Source organism: Heteronotia binoei, chromosome 5 (assembly GCF_032191835.1).
Source record: "Heteronotia binoei isolate CCM8104 ecotype False Entrance Well chromosome 5, APGP_CSIRO_Hbin_v1, whole genome shotgun sequence".
Lineage (NCBI taxonomy): Eukaryota > Metazoa > Chordata > Lepidosauria > Squamata > Gekkonidae > Heteronotia > Heteronotia binoei.
In genome coordinates, this window is record NC_083227.1 from 157,604,721 (window position 1) to 157,626,738 (window position 22,018).

Genomic DNA, 22,018 nt, shown 5'->3' on the forward strand with positions numbered 1-22,018 from the left:
GATTTTATCAGCACAAGTAGATTGAAATAAATCATTTAAAATTTATTTATTTCATTCGATTTGATTATTTCATTCGAAAATGATTGAAAAGTACTATATGTACTCTACAATTATACAAGATCAGCATTTTCTCAATTATGCATCTTTGGAAAAAAATAATATTACACAGATATTGTCTGTAAACAGTCATTAAAAATTGCTTAACAGTAATGTGTAAAGCAAACTCAACATTAACCCATGGTGGTCCAAAATTTAAGACATATAATGCTTGTAACAATATATGACAATATTGTGATATTTTAATGTGTCCTATGTACTTTGGAATGTCCTACAACACCCTACCCAGTAATACCTGAGTCTCTCTTCTATTTGTATGAAACTGTTGCACATGCTAACCTCAGGAGAGACTCAATCCAAAACTCATTTATTACAAGTGCATACCATTTGGTGAATATCAAATTTGTATTTATTTCGTACCACAACTTCAGATACCAAAATAACATTCTGATCAATGATAAGCATACACTAAAGTTCTTTGTGCTCTCTAGGGTTGTCAGCTCTGAATTGGGAAATATCTTGGGGGGGGGGGGTGAAACCTAAGAAGGGTGGGGTTTGGGGAAGGGAGGGACCAGGCCCGTAGCCAGAAAATTCCAGTTGATGGGGGCCCATGGGAAAAAATTTGGATGGAGGGCCCCCCTTTGGCGGCCCCCACTCTCTTCCACTTTTCTCCCCGCAGCTCTGGCGGCCCCCCTCTGCACAGCACCTCCTCCTCCCTCCCACCCAGCCACCCACTCACCCATTGGACAAAACTGTAAAGAGTGGGCTCCTGTGGCTCTTGCAAGGTGCCCCCCACCAATCACGTGATCGGCTGGAAAAGCCGCTCTGAAGCCAGTGGTATCTACGCTGACTTTCTGGCGCTATCAGCAAGTTCAGCTGGGGTGGCCAGCACTGAACTTGCAGATTGCACCAGAAAGCTGGGATAGCAACCTCGAGCTTCGGAGTGGCTTTTCCAGCCGATCACATGATTGGCGGGGGGGCACTTGCAAGAGTCCCTGGAGTCCACTCTTTACAGTTTCGCCCAGTGGGTGACTGAGTGGCTGTGGGGGAGGGAGAAAGGGGGAAGTGCCGCGTGGAGGGGGGCCGCCAGAGCCACAGGGAGAAAAGTGGCAGTGGAGAGAGTGGGGGCCGGGGAAAGGAGGGGCCATAAAGGTCCAAGGGGGTTGGGTGGAGGAGTCATGCCCTCCGGGCCCCCCATGGCTATGGGCCTGGGAGGGATTTCAGTGGGGCATAATGCCCTAGAGTTCATCTTCCAAAGCAGACATCTTCTCCAGGTAAACCAGTTTCTGTTACCCGGAGACCAGCTGCAATAGCAGGAGAGCTTTGGCCATCACCTGGAAGTTATAACAATAATCAATAATAATCAAGTCAACTCCCGTGTTAAATTTACAACCTGGAGGTTGGCAACCCTAATTGATCTCCAAGCAGCACTTCTGCTTCCTTGTCAAATACAACTGCTACAAATTTTGCCTCAAGTCCATTTCTTTAATTTCACAGCTCACTAATGCTGGTCATACTGTTTACTGTTATATGTGTTAAGGCAGAAAACCCCACATAAACATCTCTTTTATTCATCAGTTATGGTTTTTACATACCCATTAACTATTGTGACATAAGAAATGTCTTGCTGTAATAGGTGGATATAGTACTTAAAAGATAGTATAAGAAGGCTGGTGGAATCAAACAGGCTTTGATGTATGATCAATTGGAAGTGGGGTCTCCCTATAAAAATACACAGCAGGAGGAGGAGGAGGAGGAAGAGGAGTTGGTTTTATACCCTACCCTTCACTACTCAAAGGTGTCCCAGAGCAGCTTACAATCACCTTCTCTTCCTCTTCTCACAACAGACACCTTGTGAGGTAGATGGAGCTGAGAGAGCTCTGAAAGAGCTGTGACTGACCCAAGATCACCCAGCTGACTTTATGCGGAGGAGTGGGGAATCAAACCCAGTTCTCCAGATTAGTTTCTGCCACTCTGGAGAGCCAGTTTGGTGTAGTGGTGAAGTGTGCGGACTCTTATCTGGGAGAACCGGGTTTGATTCCCCACTCCTCCACTTGCACCTGCTGGAATGGCCTTGGGTCAGCCATAGCTCTGGCAGAGGTTGTCCTTGAAAGGGCAGCTGCTGTGAGAGTCCTCTCCAGCCACACCCACCTCACAGGGTGTCTGTTGTGGGGGAGGAAGGAGCTATGGGGAAGGGGGAGGAGCAGCTATGAGACTCTTTGGAGTGGAGGGCGGGATATAAATCCAATATTTTCATCTACCTCACAGGGTGTCTGTTGTGCGGGAGGAAGGTAAAGGAGATTGTGAGCCACTCTGAGACTCTTCAGAATGGAGGGCAGGATATAAATCCAATTTCTTCATCTACCTCACAGGGTGTCTGTTGTGGGGGGGAGGACGGTAAAGGAGATTGTGAGCCGCTCTGAGACTCTTCAGAGTGGAGGGCGGGATATAAATCCAATATCTTCATCTACCTCACAGAGTGTCTGTTGTGGGGGAGGAAGGTAAAGGAGATTGTGAGCCGCTCTGAGACTCTTCGGAGTGGAGGGCGGGATATAAATCCAATATCTTCATCTACCTCACCGGGTGTCTGTTGTGGGGGGGAGGAAGGTAAAGGAGATTGTGAGCCGCTCTGAGACTCTTCGTAGTGGAGGGCGGGATATAAATCCAGTATCTTCTTCTTCTTAACTACTACACCAAACTAGCTCTGATAACCTGACTCCTATTTAGTTAACCTACAATTACCTTAAAAGTAGACAACCAAGGAATCTCAGACATAGGATTACCTTCTAGTTTCCACATCGCTTTTACAAAACCTGACTTCTCAGTAGAATCGAGGGAACTTCTTCAATAGTTGAGTTACAGAGGTCAGAAGCTGTTTTATAATTTTAAAAATGCAACCAATAAATTTCATAGGCCATAAATCAATTTCATTTCAATTGATCTTAAGATGACTAGAAAGTTAGGATTAGCTGTTGAGCACAGAGAGAGAGATGAGAATAGCAACAGGGCCATCTTTTTGCCAATGCACTGTTCTATACAAATACAAAGCAATGTTGCTGATTGATACATCTTGGATATATCTCTCCTACAGTCCATTTATGGGAATTTTAATCAAATAATGACATGCATTCATGGTTTTACATTAGAAATCATCAATGTAAAAGAAACAATCTAAACTGAAATGTTGCCCCGCCCCCCCCCAAAAATAACCAGATGAATGTTCTGTTATAAATATATGAAAAATAATCCAAACCACTTCTTAAAACCTCTACATTTCCAAAGCAATGCGGTGATAAACATATGCTCCTTCCCCCAGTCATTATTTTCATATCTGACTCTTTACGTGCATGACAACTGGAATATGCCCATTTGGGCTAATTTTATAATTAAATGCCACAAGTACAAGATTTCCTTACCACTGCTGGAAGTCTGCTGTGGACCTGAGCATGCTCTTAGCAGGTATGAATTTGGGGAGAATTCCTCATCAGGGTTGGTATCCATGATTTGATGGGAAGTATTGCTGTCTAGCAAGGGCATCTGGCAGCTAACTTGTGGTGGATTATGGGAACTGGGCAGTTGAGCGGATGGGAGAAGGCTAGACGAGGATGTAGGTGGAATGGGACGACCTGGGAAAGAGGACAGAGGGATCAAAGTTCAGCAATGAATGTAATGAAAGAAACTACAAATAGTTAACACTGAAATCATTTGTCACCACATATGGTTACAGCTATGGCTGAGTCAGAATACCTACAGCATATTTACTGACTATCTCCTTTGTATCACCTTCAAGGCTGTTTACAAAGCATTCCAGGGCATATTGGCCTCTTCTGAAAAAAAAAAATCATAATATCATCCTGCATAAGGTTATATGAACTAACTCTCTTGCTGATTTATGCAATATGTCCAGATGGAATGAACACCTGGGTTTAAAAGTCTTCTAATCTTCTAACCCTTGCTCATCCTTTCACAACCACTTGTTGATTCAACATCAGAATTAAGTTCCAGACATTTCATATTCACTATACTTGTCGCAACAGTAACGTGAAATATGTGAGTTAACGTCACAGTTAAGTTTTCTCAAATGTTAAGTTTAAATTACATGCATACTATAAGGATTTTGCAAAGCAGTTTGCCCCAGGTAGAATGTTCCAGTCCAACTACAAGAAGGCTCATTTCTGAGCGCCGATTTAGACAACCTGCTAGCCATAGGGCATTGTCTGTTTTCACATGACATATTTGCTCATGCATAAAAGTTACTAGATGCATTTGGCTCATCAACTTGGTAGCTGCTATTTGAGGAATCCTCTGCAAGAATTCTATGATGGTTTCATGCGATCTTTTTTAGCCCATGGCACTCAAAATATTTGTGTTGTACTCTCTGAGAAATGAGGATTTTGTATATTCTAGTAGCCGAGTTTTAATTCCAAACTATCTGAAAGAGCAGAGAGCAGCCAGCCAGTGGGATACCTAGCCGATTTGGTGCTTGGGGAAGATAACTTTTAATATCCCTCTCTTCTAGGGTTGCCAATCCCCAGGTGGGGGCAGGGGATCCCCAGTTTGGATGCCCTTCCCCCGCTTCAGGATCGTCAGAAAGCGGGGGGAGGGGAGGGAAATGTCTGTGGGGAACTCTGTTATTCCCTATGGAGATTTATTCCCATAGAAAATAATGGAGAATTAATCCATGGGTATCTGGGGCTCTGGGGGGGCTGTTTTTTGAGGTAGAGGCACCGAATTTTCAGTACAGCATCTAGTGCCTCTTCCCAAAATATCCCCCAAGTTTCAAAACGATTGGACCAGGGGGGTCCAATTCTATGAGCCCCAAAAGAAGGTACCCCTATCCTTCATTATTTCCTATGGAAGGAAGGCATTGAAAAGGTGTGCCGTCCCTTTAAATGTGAGGGCCGGAACTCCCTTTGGAGTTCAATGATGCTTGTCACAGCCTTGATCTTGGCTCCACCCCCAAAGTATCCTGGCTCCACCCTCAAAGTCCCCAGATATTTCTTAAATTGGACTTGGCAACCCCACTCTCTTCTCTCTCTTTTTTTGGGTTGTTGTTGTTGCCATCTAGCCATAGCTGACTTATGGTGACCCCAACTGAGTTTTCAAAGTAAGAGACTGTAGAGGTGGTTTGCCATTACCTGCCTCCAGGTTGGCCCTGCTCAGCTTATGAGATCTGATGAGATCAGGCAAGACAGGGGCCATCCAGATCAGGGGACTTCCTCAATTGGACAAAATGATTTTCAGGAATAATGAATAAATAAAATGAAGAATAATAATAATGGCCAGATAAGAAATGCAGTGCAAATTTTCTTTCGTTTAACTGTACATATAATATTGCCAAAGACAACAAAACCTCCCTCACACTATTCGATCGTGAGCACCAGCATGGTGTGGTGGTTACGTAAATGTCAGAGTAGGACCTGGGAAATCCAGGTTCAAATCGCCACTCATGCCATGAAAGCTTGCTGGGTGGCCTTGGGCCGGTCACATTAGCCTAGCCCTGTCCTGGATAGCCCCAGGATAGCTTGATTTCATCAGATGAACATATGAAGCTGCCTTATACTGAATCAGACCCTCGGTCCATCAAAGTCAGTATTGTCTTCTCAGACTGGCAGCGGCTCTCCAGGGTCTCAAGCTGAGGTTTTCCACACCTATTTGCCTGGACCCTTTTTTGGAGATGCCGGGGATTGAACCTGGGACCTTCTGCTTACCAAGCAGATGCTCTACCACTGAGCCACCATCCCTCCTACATATGGAGCTGCCTTATACTGAATCAGACCCTCGGTCCATCAAAGTCAGTATTGTCTCCTCAGACTGGCAGCGGCTCTCCAGGGTCTCAAGCTGAGGTTTTTCACGCCTATTTGCCTGGACCCTTTTTTGGAGATGCCGGGGATTGAACCTGGGACCTTCTGCTTCCCAAGCAGATGCTCTACCACTGAGCCACTGTCCCTCCCCGAGGATCTCAGGAGAGCTGACATGGAGGCAAGCAATGGTGACCCACCTCCAAATGTCTCTTGCCTTGAAAACCCTACAGATTGCCATAAGTCAGCTGTGACTTGGTGGTATATATGTATATTATCAAATATATATATATATATATATTCCATCATAACACTTGTGTTCTGAGTAGGCACTTGGGAGGGCTTCTGTTCTCCATTTTGAAGCAAAAGAGATGACCATCCCAAGCATCTACATGGCATTTTTGAGAGCTAGAAGTCTGCCTTTGTACTTAACTTTCACTAACTAACAGGAGCCGAAGCATCAGCAAATGGTGGACATATGGACATATGAAGCTGCCTTATACTGAATCAGACCCTCGGTCCATCAAAGTCAGCATTGTCTACTCAGACTGGCAGCGGCTCTCCAGGGTCTCAAGCTGAGGTTTTTCCCACCTATTTGCCTGGACCCTTTTAGTTGGAGATGCCAGGGATTGAACCTGGGACCTTCTGCTTCCCAAGCAGATGCTCTACCACTGAGCCACCGTCCCTCCCCGATCGCAAGCCAGCTAATGTCAAGCACAGAATTATAGTCCAGGTGGTGGTGGTGGTAGGGGGATTGGAAGCCCAGTAGCACCAGTGCAATGTACAATGTCCAACAAACACAGTGCCTTCTGTTCATAACATTAAACCAAGGTTTGCTACTATACTACTCTTAAATACATTCTGTCACCAAGCAGGATAGGGATGAGAAGGTCTTGAGACCAAGAATTGAAAATAAGGGGGGGGGGGGGGAGACACGTAAAATTAGGCAAAGGGACACAGAAACGGATAAAACGGATAAAAGGAAGTACTTCTTCACCCAAAGGGTGATCAACATGTGGAATTCACTGCCACAGGAGGTGGTGGCGGCCACAAGTATAGCCACCTTCAAGAGAGGTTTAGATAAAAATATGGAGCAGAGGTCCATCAGTGGCTATTAGCCACAGTGTATGTGTGTATATGACATTTTTTGCCACTGTGTGACACAGAGTGTTGGACTTGATGGGCCGTTGGCCTGATCCAACATGGCTTCTCTTATGTTCTTATGTTCTTATGAAATGAATATGAAAAGTGTGGGAAAGAGGGAGGTAAATTAAGAGAAAGGAAGGTTCCTTTATCTTGCTGCTGGCACCCTAACCAGGGCTTCTTCTTCTTCTTTTTTAACAAAAACACAGAGGAATGCAGCTCCTTTGGGCTTGGCATCAGGGGGTGTGGTCCAATACGCAAATGAGTTCCTGCTGGGCTTTTTCTACAAAAAGTCCTGCACAAAACAACGGTGATGTCAGGGGGTGTGGCCTAATATGCAAATAAGCGCATGCTTGGCTTTTTCTACCCCAAAATAAAAATAAAAAAAAAACCCTTTGCAAGATCTAACTGAGCTGGGTGCAAGGAAAGGAAGAGAGAAAGCCTAGACAGAGAAAATGACCTGCAGGCCGGCAATTACTGTAGAAGCTACCAGCCAAGCTGGCTTGGTTATTGTTAAGCAAGTTTGCTCCAGTCTTGGAGAGCTGGAAGCGTAGCTGATCCCAGCATGCTATGCTCAGACTTCCCTGTGCCCCTAATGGCTGCAGCCAGAACTGCATTTTAAAAACAAACGAAGACTTTTGTCTGAATGCAGTGTGACGGGCCCTGTTCAAGAGCCTTCTGCAAGTTGCACCGGGGTTGGCTTGCTCTACCACTCACCCTTGATGCACCACCCCACCTAGCCGTTTGTGTATGCATGGTTCTCCTTCAAAGTGCTAATGCTCTGCAATCTCCTTCAGGAATCTAGCAATGACATATGGGATAAGAAACCTCTGGAGTTCCGAGTGAGGGACTGGGGGAAATGTCATTGGGGAAGGGCGGGGTTTTTCTTACGTAGTTGTGGCAAGTACTCACATCAGACATATTATAAACGTGGAACAGGGTAAACTGTGTTGTGTATCACCATCAATAATCTCTGAAAAGCAGGCGACCTGGAGTAGAGACTCCCATGCCAATGTCAGAAGATGGAATATGTGGAAGAAGGCAGCAAAATATGTTCACAGGAGTGCAATTCTTAATGTATGTTCAGTAAGCACATGCCCATCCCATTCCAGACCATGACTCCCACACAGCCCAGTGTATTATGTTTTCAATAAACAGCACGGACAACGAAAGCTCCACATTACTCAACAGAATGTTATTTGTTAGCCTCTCCTGGAAATGTGTCTAGATAGTTTTTTCTTACCAGCAAGGTGTTAATGCAAGCTTGTGGCTTTATAAGGCTTTTAGAAAATCTATATATCCACGCAGCAAATAATGTATTGAACTGTGGCTATAAATGGTGCATAACAGATACCTAAAACGCACACATGTATCGTATATTTTCTGCTTTAAGGACATAGCTGCCCACGACAAACAGTACTTCAGAGGTCACAGTTCCTTTGTGCATTACAGAACACTCCTTTCAGTGGTGAAGAATGGACAGAGGTAGTTTTATTTTGTCAAGGCAAGTTAAGGACGGGCATTATTTGGATTCACCACAGTTGTTGATTCCTTGTTTTTTCTTCCTGAATTAAACAAACCGGTCCATCTGTCTTAGATAACATCACCCTTCCACACTTTGATTTTGCTTTCCTTTTAAAAATTAGTCAAGCTGAATCACCAAACCAACGTGTTCAGCCAATAGAATTTGGTACAGCTTATCTGCTTTAAGATCTCAACGCTAAATGATAACTCCTCCAGGGTCTACAGTCATGGCAATTCTCTGCAGTTACAGTTCTCTACAATAGAAATACCTAGACATCCACATTTTCACCCTAACTTTGGCACTCCCAATGTGGAAGGATAGATGGAAGAAGATTGTTTTGTATTGGATATATCTATCACGCTCGTCATGGGAAAAAAATTGGGGGGGGGGGGGAACCTGCTGCTTGACTGGTTTTGGGGAAGAGTAAAAATGGTTTGTGCCTGGTAGGATGGAGAAATTGTTCAGGAGTAGCTTAACCATGTGGAAATGTGACCGCTGTATTGCTGCCAAGGTGAGACATAGAAGTTCTTCCACATGTAAGAGCTATCAACAAATGTTAAGAGAAAGGATTTCATAATGTTTATTTTCAATTATAGGCATCTATGTAGGCATCTTATTATATATAGTCCTGTATTAAAGGTAGAAGGGGATTACCTGAAATAAAAGGTTTAAAAACATCAGGATGGTTAATAACAGCAGTTTCTCTACTAGTAAGAACTGTATATTGCACAGTATCATTTGAAAAATTTAAATCTAATGTAATTTGAACACAGAGGGGTTCTCCCCCCCCACTTTAATTCTCATAACATACCGAATGAAATGTTATATTTGAAGTATTACATGCATTTTGGCATCACTCAAACAGTGCTGTTAACATTACATTTCAAGATACCTTCAGCTGAATCGAGTTTGGGCAATATTAGTAGTACTTGTATTGGAGCTACAGTATTCATGGTATGTAAGAGAGAACCTGAACCATACACTACCAGCTTTAGTGGTTCAAAATGAAACAGTGGTCACATTTTTTACCAAAGAGATAAGTGCAATGAACATATGAACATATGAAGCTGCCTTATACTGAATCAGACCCTCGGTCCATCAAAGTAAGTATTGTCTTCTCAGACTGGCAGCGGCTCTCCAGGGTCTCAAGCTGAGGTTTTTCACACCTATTTGCCTGGACCCTTTTTTGGAGATGCCAGGGATTGAAGCTGGGACCTTCTGCTTACCAGGCAGATGCTCTACCACTGAGCCACCGTCCCTCCCCTGCTCTCCAGGGTCTCAAGCTGAGGTTTTTCATGCCTATTTGCCTGGACCCTTTTTTGGAGATGCCGGGGATTGAACCTGGGACCTTCTGCTTCCCAAGCAGATGCTCTACCACTGAGCCACCGTCCGTCCCTTATATGTCCTGCAAGATGGCAGGACATATGAGGCCCTAGGATGCCGGTTAATGAGGTCTTCTCTGAGCTTCCAGAACACAGCCTGATCACTTCCTATGTACTACTATTCCCTTCAACCAGCACTATCATCATGGACAAGCTCCAAATGCAGGAGACTGGTCTTATCAGACTTCGCGGGTGCTCCTGACAGGAATGACTCCCTCAGGTCATGTGCTAGGTTGCATGCTATTTTTTTTCCCCCAACTGAATGAGAAGCTGAGATATGGAAAGGTTTCGCGACCGAGGCCTGCAGGCATGTCTACAATGGCATCAGCCATTTTTGATTCAATTGTGTAGACCAGTGATAGCCAATTACATTGGTTAGTTTTGTTGAATGACCTCAGAGAAATGATTTTTTTTTTTGTTAGGGAGCAAGAAAAAAAAATGTCTTTGTTAGAAAGGGAACAAGAATACAAACTGCATTTGCGGTTCCCCCGATCTTCCATTTGATGCCAGTCATCAGCCAATATGCAAGTGAGTTCCCAAGTCCCTCAGCCTTTCCTCACAGGGCTTGGACTCCAGGCCTGATCGTCTTGTTGCTCTCTTCTGCACCCACTCCCTTCTGTCCACATCCTTCTTGAAGTGAGGCCTTCAGAATAGCACACAATACTCCAGGTGCAGTCTGACCAATGTAGGACTAAGACAGTTGTACAAGGAATTACCATGTCCAACTGCTTTCAACTTCAAGTCAAAGTATTTGATATCCGTTTACACATCAATTAACTGAAAGTGCCTGATAGTTAATGTTGTGTCCTAGGTTCAAATGGAGAACTGTTACTTTTGGAGGGAACTTTTACTTTTGGAGGGAAGCTGAACAAGCCAAGCTTGTACTCCACACCAGGGTTCCAGAGAAGGCCTAAGCGTGCCCAATCAGGGGAAGGATTGAAACATAAGTAGCCAATCAACATCTAGGCTCATACTGTACCCTGATAGGCCCTTAGGCCTCTGTAAATAGCCAATCCATGTACATAGTTAAGGTCCAATCAGAAGGGGGCAAGAATTGTATAAAGGAGCGGGAGGTTTGAATAGAGCTCAGTCTGTGTTGGTGTTCCTGAAGTAAAGCTTGCTGAAATCACTCTCCGACTCTGGTCTCTTACTGCGCCGACCCCAGTACTTTACAGTTAAAGAATCATACACAACTGCAATTCATAAAACTCCTTTATCATGTAGTGATAATAACCATATGTAGACAAAATAGTCCGAAATCACAAAAGTTCAGGTCTGGTCTTGCTAAAGATATCATACAGATTATGATGGATATTCTGATGAGGAAAAATGACAGAATGGTTATTATGGCAGTGCACCATGCATATTCTTGTTATTCAAGCATCCAGGAAAGAAAACAACTTCCTCACTCCTGGAGAACAAATAGAGAGGAGAATGTCAATTCTTCTTCTTCAAACCTATGCAAGAGTCAATTCCCATGACCACTTCCGGTGTACTAAACTCACTGTGAAGTGATGTTTACTCAGCATTTTCACATGACAGATCTCCAGTGAGAAGTCTTTCAAATTAAGGATAGAATGCAGTTAACGAAGTTTAAATCTGGGGTTTCCACAATCTCTTTTGATCTAGCGATGAGTCAATAGTGACTTTACTCATGATATATACCATGCCACTGGGATTGGCTTTAGACTTAATTAATCGTGAGGTTGGCCACTGCGATAAGGATTTTTTTTTTTTGCTTTAAATCAGCATTGGTCAGCCACTAACATTAAATATTAATGGATTTTTAAAAAAAAAAAAATCTTTTAGAAATCTTCTCTGTTGCTCCTCCTTTTAACAGAAATGAAGGTTAATTTACAGTTGCTGAGATGTAGTGAAGAATGACACCCCAACTCGTCGTATTCAAAAAGCATTTCCAGTTAGTATGAAAGAAAGGAAAGAGTCCTTCTCTTCCTGCGTGTGAATCACGTAGGTATGTATAGGCACACAAGCATACTCCATGAGCTTAAACTTTACTTCTTGCGCAGGAGAAAAGCTAGTCAAGGCAAAAGAATTGTGGAGATTGTCTTCTAAGAGATTAAATTTTAAATCAGATGAGGCACAGACATATGGGCTACTCCAAATATCACATAGTAAAAAGGCAAAGGTGCGCAAGCACTGAGATTACCAACCCATCAGGTGACGTTGCATCACAGTGTTTTTATGGCAGACTTTTGACAGGGTGGTTTGCCATCGCCTTCCCCAGTCATCTACACTTTCCCCTCCAGCAAGCTGGGTACTCATTTTACCAACCTCAGAAGGATGGAAGGCTGAGTCAACCTTGAGCAGGCTACCTGAACCCAACTTCTGACTGGATCGAACTCAGGTTGTGAGCAGAGCTTGGACTTCGGTACTGCAGTTTACCACTCCGCACCACGGGGCTCCTAATCACACACTACATGACAAATTACAGTATATCCACCTTTCACAATAACGATAGGACAGAACCATGCCATTTTCTCATATGAAAGAACTGGAATGCTATAAACATATTACAGATTTTGCTTCACTGACCAAAGTGTATATCATGCCTACATTTCAATACTTTTAATGTATTAAAAACAAGTCGGTTTAGAGGGGCACCAAAGAAGAGGTACAAGGACTCCTTAAAGAAATCCCTTGGCACCTGTCGCATCAACCATCACCAGTGGTCTGACCTAGCCTCAGATCGCAAAGCATGGAGACACACCATCCACCAGGCTGTCTCTTCCTTTGAGAACGCACGCATAGCTGGTCTTGAGGACAAAAGGAGATTGAGGAAGAATCGCACTGCTACAGCACCAACCCTAAATCAGACTTTTCCCTGCAGCCACTGTGGCCGGACCTGCCTGTCCCACATTGGTCTTGTCAGCCACCAGCGAGCCTGCAGCAGACGTGGACTATTGCACCCTTCTTAAATCTTCGTTTGCGAAGCCAAGCCGAGAGAGAGAGAGAGAGAGAGAGAGAGAGGAACCACTATATTCTCCATGACTAGCATTTGTCTGTTAGTTCAAATCAATATGGAGATTTCCACCCACCATGGCTTTTTAGCATGGTTATCTCCTTAGGGTTCACAAAATAAGGTGCTTCAGGGACTATAGAACTCACAACCAACTGATGTCCTTGGCCAAGGTCTAGACCTAGCAACCATATGTCCTTGGTTTGCTGAACCACAGTCTCAGTTCTTGCAGGCTCCCATTGCCTAACTACTCACTTACTTCATGCCAGTGCTGCTCACTCAGAGTGCTGCTGTTCAGTTTTATTTCAGACCTACTCTCCCCACCAATTCTCCTTTCTGCAATTCCTTATTGCTTTTTACAGTCTGAAACTACATATGGTAAGAAGCAGGATCATCATGTCTGCTGTTTTTCGCTTGAATCTTGACACAATTGTTCCGTGTGAATGGCAGGGTTGGGAAATTCCTGAAGATTTAGGGGGGGTGAAAGCTGGGGTTTGAGGAGGGAAAGGACCCCGGAGGAGTATTATGCCAGAGACTTTACCCTCTAAAGCAGACTTTTCCACCCTAGGGTTACCAGCCTCCATATGGGGGCTGGATATCACCTGTAGTCACAACTGCTGTCCATATGACGGAAATCAGTCCCCCTGAATAAAATGGCTGCTTTGGAGGGTGGAATCTATGGCATTATGCCCTGCTGAGGTCCCTTTCCTCCTCAAACCTCGTTGTCCCAAGGTTCCAACCCCAACTCTCCTGGAATTCCCTACCTAGAGCTGTTAATCCTAATGAGGGAACTAATCTCTGTAGTTGGGAGATCTGCTGTAATTCCAAGACGTCTCCATGACCTACCTGGAGATTGGCAACCCTAGAGGGCAATAAGAAAGAAGGAAAGGGGGGGGGGTTATGAGAGCTTTTAGGAAAGAAAAAGAAGGAATGGTGGGGGAGGGGAAAATGAGATGCCTCCTGAAAGTCCCTGTGGGTTCCTACATATTCCAAGATAATTTATTTATTTAATTTGATTTATATCCTGCCCTACCCCACCGAAGCGGGCTCAGGGCGGCTCGCAGCATAAAAGTTCTAACAATAAAATCCAAAATTAAAATACAATAACATTAAAATACAAAAAATACAATAGCAATTTAAAAAATTAAAACATTAATATCAATACATCAATCCAACAGTGTGCTATCTATAGACTTCCTTCAGTATTTTGGTGCCGGTCAGTTATAAGCCAACCGGAAGAGGGCTGTCTTACAGGCCCTGCGGAACTGTCCAATATCCCGCAGGGCCCTGACCTCTTCCGGTAACTGGTTCCACCAGCAAGGGGCTGTGATTGAGAAGGCCCTGTCCCTGGTTGACATCAAGATCAAGAACACAGTTGCCCATGGCTACCGTTTAAATAGCATAACAGCTAATTTAGAAACACTAGCAAGTATGCTTATATGTGTGTATTAGCATAGCAGTAGATTCCCTAAAAGTGTTTAGAAGGTCTTTCAGTGTAGTCAAGTAGTGCAACGATACTAAATGATATTGCCTTCAACCTTTTCTGAGAAAATGCTATAAATAGGAAATATTATCTAAGTTCTTCTTTAAATTAGTGCCAGCTCCTCCTGGGATGTGACTTTGGAAAAGGGACATGTGACAGAGCCTGGCTACTATTCAAAGCCAACTTACTCGAAGTAGACTGTCAGCAGTGTTAATGCCAATTTAAGGAATGGATACTTTGTTAAATATGCCTGGATGGTGTAAAATGGGTGATTGTATGGTACATACTAATGCAAATTGTGCAAGCTGGAGAAGCATTTGAGACTATCCTCAGTCACAGTAACATGTGGTTAGCCACAGTTAGTGTGGTTAGAAAAGGGCAACTGGAATGATTAAAGGGCTGGAACACTTTCCCTATGAAGAAAGGTTGAAACGCTTAGGGCTCTTTAGCTTGGAGAAACGTCGACTGCAGGGTGACATGATAGAGGTTTACAAGATAATGCATGGGATAATGCATGGGATGGAGAAAGTAGAGAAAGAAGTACTTTTCTCCCTTTCTCACAATACAAGAACTCGTGGGCATTCGATGAAATTGCTGAGCAGCCAGGTTAAAACGGATAAAAGGAAGTACTTCTTCACCCAAAGGGTGATTAACATGTGGAATTCACTGCCACAGGAGGTGGTGGCGGCCACAAGCATAGCCACCTTCAAGAGGGGGTTAGATAAAAATATGGAGCAGAGGTCCATCAGTGGCTATTAGCCACAGTGTGTGTGTGTGTGTGTGTGTGTGTGTATATATTTGGCCGCTGTGTGACACAGAATGTTGGACTGGATGGGCCATTGGCCTGATCTAACATGGCTTCTCTTATGTACTTACGTTCTTATGTACTCTTTGGCTAGGCCAAGAATCAAGTCCTAAATTCAGTAGGCTGAGGGTGGGCATTCTGCATCTGCACAGAGCCTTAAATCACTCAGATCGAGAAGTTCTGGTACAGCCAGAGCCAGATGGGACCCTTTCCGGCTTCCCCGATCACATGATCTTGGGGACCTGAAGGCTGCATCCCATCTGCTGGGTACAGTCAAATGAGACTGTGGAGGATCACGCCACTGTTGCCTTCTGCTAGCAAACTGGCCTCGCTGCTGATACCTAATGTAGGACTCTGAAATGAATCCCATTTCATATACACAAAGAAGGCATACCAATATGAAGAAGGGACCAGAATCTGAAAAAAAGAAGTGGTTTGTTTTTACATCTGTCCTATCGTTATTTATTTGATACGTTTTAAAGCAGATCCCCCTCTCCAGTCATTCTGGAAACAGGGCACTGGAGGGCTACTGAAGTTGAGAGATAAACACGGACTATCTGCTCGCTCTGCTTTGGTTCTCAGACCTGCAGCAAGTGAGAGAAGATCAGCAACTTTCTCTTTTAATCAGAATGGGGAAAGAAAGGTGTAGATCCAATCTACTGTTTTGTTTGTCCCAGCAATAGTTTCAGTATACTGACGGTTTACGGAGAGTAATTATTATTCCAGTTGCAAAAGTAAGCACGTTTGGACACGACCAAAACTGCATGGGAAATCAGATGCTCGAGAAACCAAAGCACAATACGCTTCCCTGTTGCTCCTCCTTGTAGGAAATGCAGAATACAATTATACATTGACGTTTTCTTTCTCGTCCACCTCTAGACACATCAAGATTAGAAAACAGTCTGAAGAGGGCAGGGAAGGGTTAAAAAGGAGAGTAAAACAAAGTGGAAATAATGGCTTTAGTGTCACAAGAATTTCCTGTTGTTTACATTTTGGGATGCAGTTAAAAAGGAAATAATCTGTCGGAGAGAAAAATGATAAGAGGACAGTTCTGTAGAAGAAAAATTAAGAAAACAACATGCCTTAAGTAATTTGCTTGCTCAGAGTTTGTGGGGTAGAAAAATACACTCCAATAATTTGAAAGAATGAATATCACCATTGCAATTCCCTAGGGTTGCCAAGTCCAATTTAAGAAATATCTGGGGACTTTGGGGGTGGAGCCAGGAGACTTTGGGGGTGGAGCCAAGATCAAGGCTGTGACAAGCATTACTGAACTCCAAAGGGAGTTCTGGCCATCACATTTAAAGGGACAGCACACCTTTTCAATGCCTTCCTTCCATAGGAAATAATGAAGGATAGGGGCTCATAGAATTGGACCCCCTGGTCCAATCGTTTTGAAACTTGGGGGATATTTTGGGGAGAGGCACTAAATGATGTACTGAAAATTTGGTGCCTCTACCTCAAAAAACAGCTTCCCCCAGAGCCCCAGATACCTGTGGATCAATTCTCCATAATTTTCTATGGGAATAAATTTCCATAGGGAATAACAGAGTTCCCAGCAGACATTTCCCTCCCCTCCCCCCGCTTTCTGATGACCCTGAAGCAGAGGGAGGGCCTCCAAACCGGGGGATCCCCTGCCCCCACCTGGGGATTGGCAACCCTACAATTCCCTCACCAGGTCTCAGATTCAGTGGGAGCTCACAGGAGCACAGCTCCTGAACCTTTCTGACAGTTCCTCCTCCTTGTCCACTGAATAGTAGGTGCAGCTGCATAACAATCCCTGGATGAGCTCCACCACCTTTTTCCCTACAAAACAACCCCTTGTCCCTCACCATCCCATAATGTACAGTACCATAACATATCTGTTCCGTTTCTCACTCAAAGCTATTTTCAGTCAGCCTTTGCCATCTTGAATATCGGATTATCACTTGCCATATTGAAATCAATCTTATCGATCCATTTTTAAAAGCGTACCATACATATATGACGAATACTACATAATCTCTCTTTGTAATTCAAATAACCTCCAGAAGTTGTTGAAATACGGATTTGCCACTATCCGAAGCCAAAACTGTTAATATATTTCTGTCTTGTTAAATAATCTGATGGCTCTTTCTTTTTTCAGTTAAAGGAGGCTAAATAATAAAAAAAACAAAAAACAAATCACAGCTCAAAGATGTGAAGGTTTGCAGCTGCCGAATGTCTTTTGGGAAGATTAGATTCTATAATGAGAAAATATAAGCCTCATTTTACAAAATGTGTGGCTGTCTTGGGGAAAACATCACTGAACACAATTAGAAAATTTCTTTCCTTCATGCAACTATTACAGTTTCAAGCTGATTACTGAGGGTGGTATATGCTTAATGATATCTTCATATTTTTGAAACAATAGTTTGTTACGGTTAAAAGAAATAAATGAGAGAACCAGTGAGTAAGCTCATATTTAACCCCACATATTATACGTTTGTGTATTCAACCTATTGTTTTGGATAAAGAACCCAACTTTTACGAAGCATATACATTTTTGCTCTCACAACAAATCTCTTCTCAGCAGACCAGGTATTCCTTAAGGATGTTAAGGAGTACTGGAGTATGTGTATTTTACTGTGCTAAAAAAGAAAAAAAAATTATCTGCAGACTCATTTGGTTGCATGATAAATTGGAAAATCAGCCTCCAATATTTCCAGCAGAGTAACACTACTCAAGGCAAAGGCCAGAAAGTCTGCATGTAAAGACTACATCGCAGATGTACATTGCCATCTACCTGTGATAGGTAAGTCTCTGCTTTGGCTCCAATTCCCTGTCCTCGATAAATTACTAGTGGGAGAAAAAAATGACCAGCAAATGAATGCCATAGGGATGCTGTATGAATCTCTCCAAGACTCAATGGTTTTCATCACAGAGACTGATTCCTCACTAGGAGTTGCTCCATCCCCAGGCTTCTGCTTTTCCCAGCTCAAGTGATCACTTCCCCACCAGTTGCTGCGTGGGTGCATTTTGATCAGTGGCTTCCTTCAATTTCCCTTGCGGCTTCCAGAACTCTAAAAAAACCAAGAGCACGAAGCTGTGAGGGAAATTGGAGGGAGCCATGTATCAAAATGGCTCCCTCCAAAACCGGAGAGCCGGTTTGGTGTAGTGGTTAAGTGTGCAGACTCTTATCTGGGAGAACCGAGTTTGATTCCCCACTCCTCCACTTGCACCTGCTGGAATGGCCTTGGGTTAGCCATAGCTCTGGCAGAGGTTGTCCTTGAAAGGGCAGCTGCTGTGAGAGCCCTCTCCAGCCCCACCCACCTCACGGGGTGTCTGTTGTGGGGGAGGAAGGTAAAGGAGATTGTGAGCCGCTCTGAGACTCTTCGGAGTGGAGGGCGGGATATAAATCCAATATCTTCGTCTACCTCACAGGGTGTCTGTTGTGGGGGAGGAAGGCAAAGGAGATTGTGAGCCGCCCTGAGACTCTTCGGAGTGGAGGGCGGGATATAAATCCAATATCTTCGTCTACCTCACAGGGTGTCTGTTGTGGGGGAGGAAGGTAAAGGAGATTGTGAGCCGCTCTGAGACTCTTCGGAGTGGAGGGCGGGATATAAATCCAATATCTTCATCTACCTCACAGGGTGTCTGTTGTGGGGGAGGAAGGCAAAGGAGATTGTGAGCCGCCCTGAGACTCTTCGGAGTGGAGGGCGGGATATAAATCCAATATCTTCGTCTACCTCACAGGGTGTCTGTTGTGGGGGAGGAAGGTAAAGGAGATTGTGAGCCGCTCTGAGACTCTTCGGAGTGGAGGGCGGGATATAAATCCAATATCTTCGTCTACCTCACAGGGTGTCTGTTGTGGGGGAGGAAGGCAAAGGAGATTGTGAGCCGCCCTGAGACTCTTCGGAGTGGAGGGCGGGATATAAATCCAATATCTTCGTCTTCTTCTTCTTCAAAATGTGCCTGCACAGTAACTGATGGGAAATTGATCGCTTGAGCTGGGGAAAGCAGAAGCTCAGGGATGGAGCAACTGCTGGTAAGGAATTGGTCAAATATTAGGAAAAATTCCTACAGTGCTCCCTGGAATGACATCACATACTCCCCAAATTCCACCCTTCCCAAGTACTACCCTCAGATTCTCCCAGCATATGCCGAGGCAGAGCTGGCAATCCTAACATTTCATTTGGTAAAAATCTAGAACACAAGGCCTTAACTTTCTTTCTTAGAGACAAAGAAGCAAAGAAAACATAAAATGGATTTCATTCTATTGCAATTATTTAACAGCAGTAGTAACCAAAATGCAGATGCCTGGCTGTGCTTTACTAGATGATCAGGAAAGTGCACTTTCCTCCTCTTGACAGGAGGTATTTGTTCTAAAGCTGCCCTTATGCATGACCAGAACCTGCAAGTGGATCTCTACAGAGACGATGAAGAAGAAACTGCATTATGTGTGACTGACAGCATTCCTGGAGACTGTAGGGATAACCATGCCCATCAGCATTCCTGGAGACTGTAGGGATAACCATGCCCATCAGCATTCCTGGAGACTGTAGGGATAACCATGCCCATCAGCATTCCTGGAGACTGTAGGGATAACCATGCCCATCAGCATTCCTGGAGACTGTAGGGATAACCATGCCCATCAGCATTCCTGGAGACTGTAGGGATAACCATGCCCATCAGCATTCCTGGAGACTGTAGGGATAACCATGCCCATCAGCATTCCTGGAGACTGTAGGGATAACCATGCCCATCAGCATTCCTGGAGACTGTAGGGATAACCATGCCCATCAGCATTCCTAGAGACTGTAGGGATAACCATGCCCATCAGCATTCCTGGAGACTGTAGGGATAACCATGCCCAACAGCATTTCTGGAGACTGTAGGGATAACCATGCCCATCAGCATTCCTGGAGACTGTAGGAATAACCTTGCCCATCAGCATTCCAGGAGACTGTAGGGATAACCATGCCCATCAGCATTCCTGGAGACTGTAGGGATAACCATGCCCATCAGCATTCCTGGAGACTGTAGGGATAACCATGCCCATCAGCATTTCTGGAGACTGTAGGGATAACCATGCCCATCAGCATTCCAGGAGACTGTAGGGATAACCTTGCCCATCAGCATTCCAGGAGACTGTAGGGATAACCATGCCCATCAGCATTCCTGGAGACTGTAGGGATAACCATGCCCATCAGCATTCCTGGAGACTGTAGGGATAACCATGCCCATCAGCATTTCTGGAGATTGTAGGGATAACCATGCCCATCAGCATTCCTGGAGACTGTAGGGGTAACCATGCCCATCAGCATTCCTGGAGACTGTAGGGATAACCATGCCCATCAGCATTCCTGGAGACTGTAGGGATAACCATGCCCATCAGCATTCCTGGAGACTGTAGGGATAACCATGCCCATCAGCATTCCTGGAGACTGTAGGGATAACCATGCCCATCAGCATTCCAGGAGACTGTAGGGATAACCTTGCCCATCAGCATTCCAGGAGACTGTAGGGATAACCATGCCCATCAGCATTCCAGGAGACTGTAGGGATAACCTTGCCCATCAGCATTCCAGGAGACTGTAGGGATAACCATGCCCATCAGCATTCCAGGAGACTGTAGGGATAACCATGCCCATCAGCATTCCTGGAGACTGTAGGGATAACCATGCCCATCAGCATTCCTGGAGACTGTAGGGATAACCATGCCCATCAGCATTCCAGGAGACTGTTTGGATAACCTTGCCCATCAGCATTCCTGGAGACTGTAGGGATAACCATGCCCATCAGCATTCCTGGAGACTGTAGGGATAACCATGCCCATCAGCATTCCTAGAGACTGTAGGGATAACCATGCCCATCAGCATTCCTGGAGACTGTAGGGATAACCATGCCCAACAGCATTCCTGGAGACTGTAGGGATAACCATGCCCAACAGCATTTCTGGAGACTGTAGGGATAACCATGCCCATCAGCATTCCAGGAGACTGTAGGGATAACCTTGCCCATCAGCATTCCAGGAGACTGTAGGGATAACCATGCCCATCAGCATTCCTGGAGACTGTAGGGATAACCATGCCCATCAGCATTCCTGGAGACTGTAGGGATAACCATGCCCATCAGCATTCCAGGAGACTGTAGGGATAACCTTGCCCATCAGCATTCCAGGAGACTGTAGGGATAACCATGCCCATCAGCATTCCTGGAGACTGTAGGGATAACCATGCCCATCAGCATTCCTGGAGACTGTAGGGATAACCATGCCCATCAGCATTTCTGGAGATTGTAGGGATAACCATGCCCATCAGCATTCCTGGAGACTGTAGGGATAACCATGCCCATCAGCATTCCTGGAGACTGTAGGGATAACCATGCCCATCAGCATTCCTGGAGACTGTAGGGATAACCATGCCCATCAGCATTCCAGGAGACTGTAGGGATAACCTTGCCCATCAGCATTCCAGGAGACTGTAGGGATAACCATGCCCATCAGCATTCCAGGAGACTGTAGGGATAACCATGCCCATCAGCATTCCTGGAGACTGTAGGGATAACCATGCCCATCAGCATTCCTGGAGACTGTAGGGATAACCATGCCCATCAGCATTCCAGGAGACTGTAGGGATAACCTTGCCCATCAGCATTCCAGGAGACTGTAGGGATAACCATGCCCATCAGCATTCCTGGAGACTGTAGGGATAACCATGCCCATTAGCATTCCAGGAGACTGTAGGGATAACCTTGCCCATCAGCATTCCAGGAGACTGTAGGGATAACCTTGCCCATCAGCATTCCTGGAGACTGTAGGGATAACCATGCCCATCAGCATTCCAGGAGACTGTAGGGATAACCTTGCCCATCAGCATTCCTGG

At 44.7% G+C, this 22,018-nt stretch overlaps 1 protein-coding gene across 3 annotated transcripts in view; it reads right to left on the minus strand.

The window, feature by feature from the left end:
- Window positions 1-22,018, minus strand: part of TENM2 (teneurin transmembrane protein 2) — a 1,752,117-nt gene that overhangs the window by 673,956 nt on the left and 1,056,143 nt on the right. For 2 of the 3 annotated variants that reach the window (XM_060240624.1, XM_060240625.1), the window contains one exon: window positions 3,474-3,683. The exons of the other annotated variant lie outside the window; for it this stretch is intronic. In XM_060240624.1, the coding sequence (XP_060096607.1) occupies window positions 3,474-3,683 (210 nt within the window). The remainder of the gene's footprint in view (window positions 1-3,473; window positions 3,684-22,018) is intronic. 3 annotated transcript variants of the gene reach the window in all.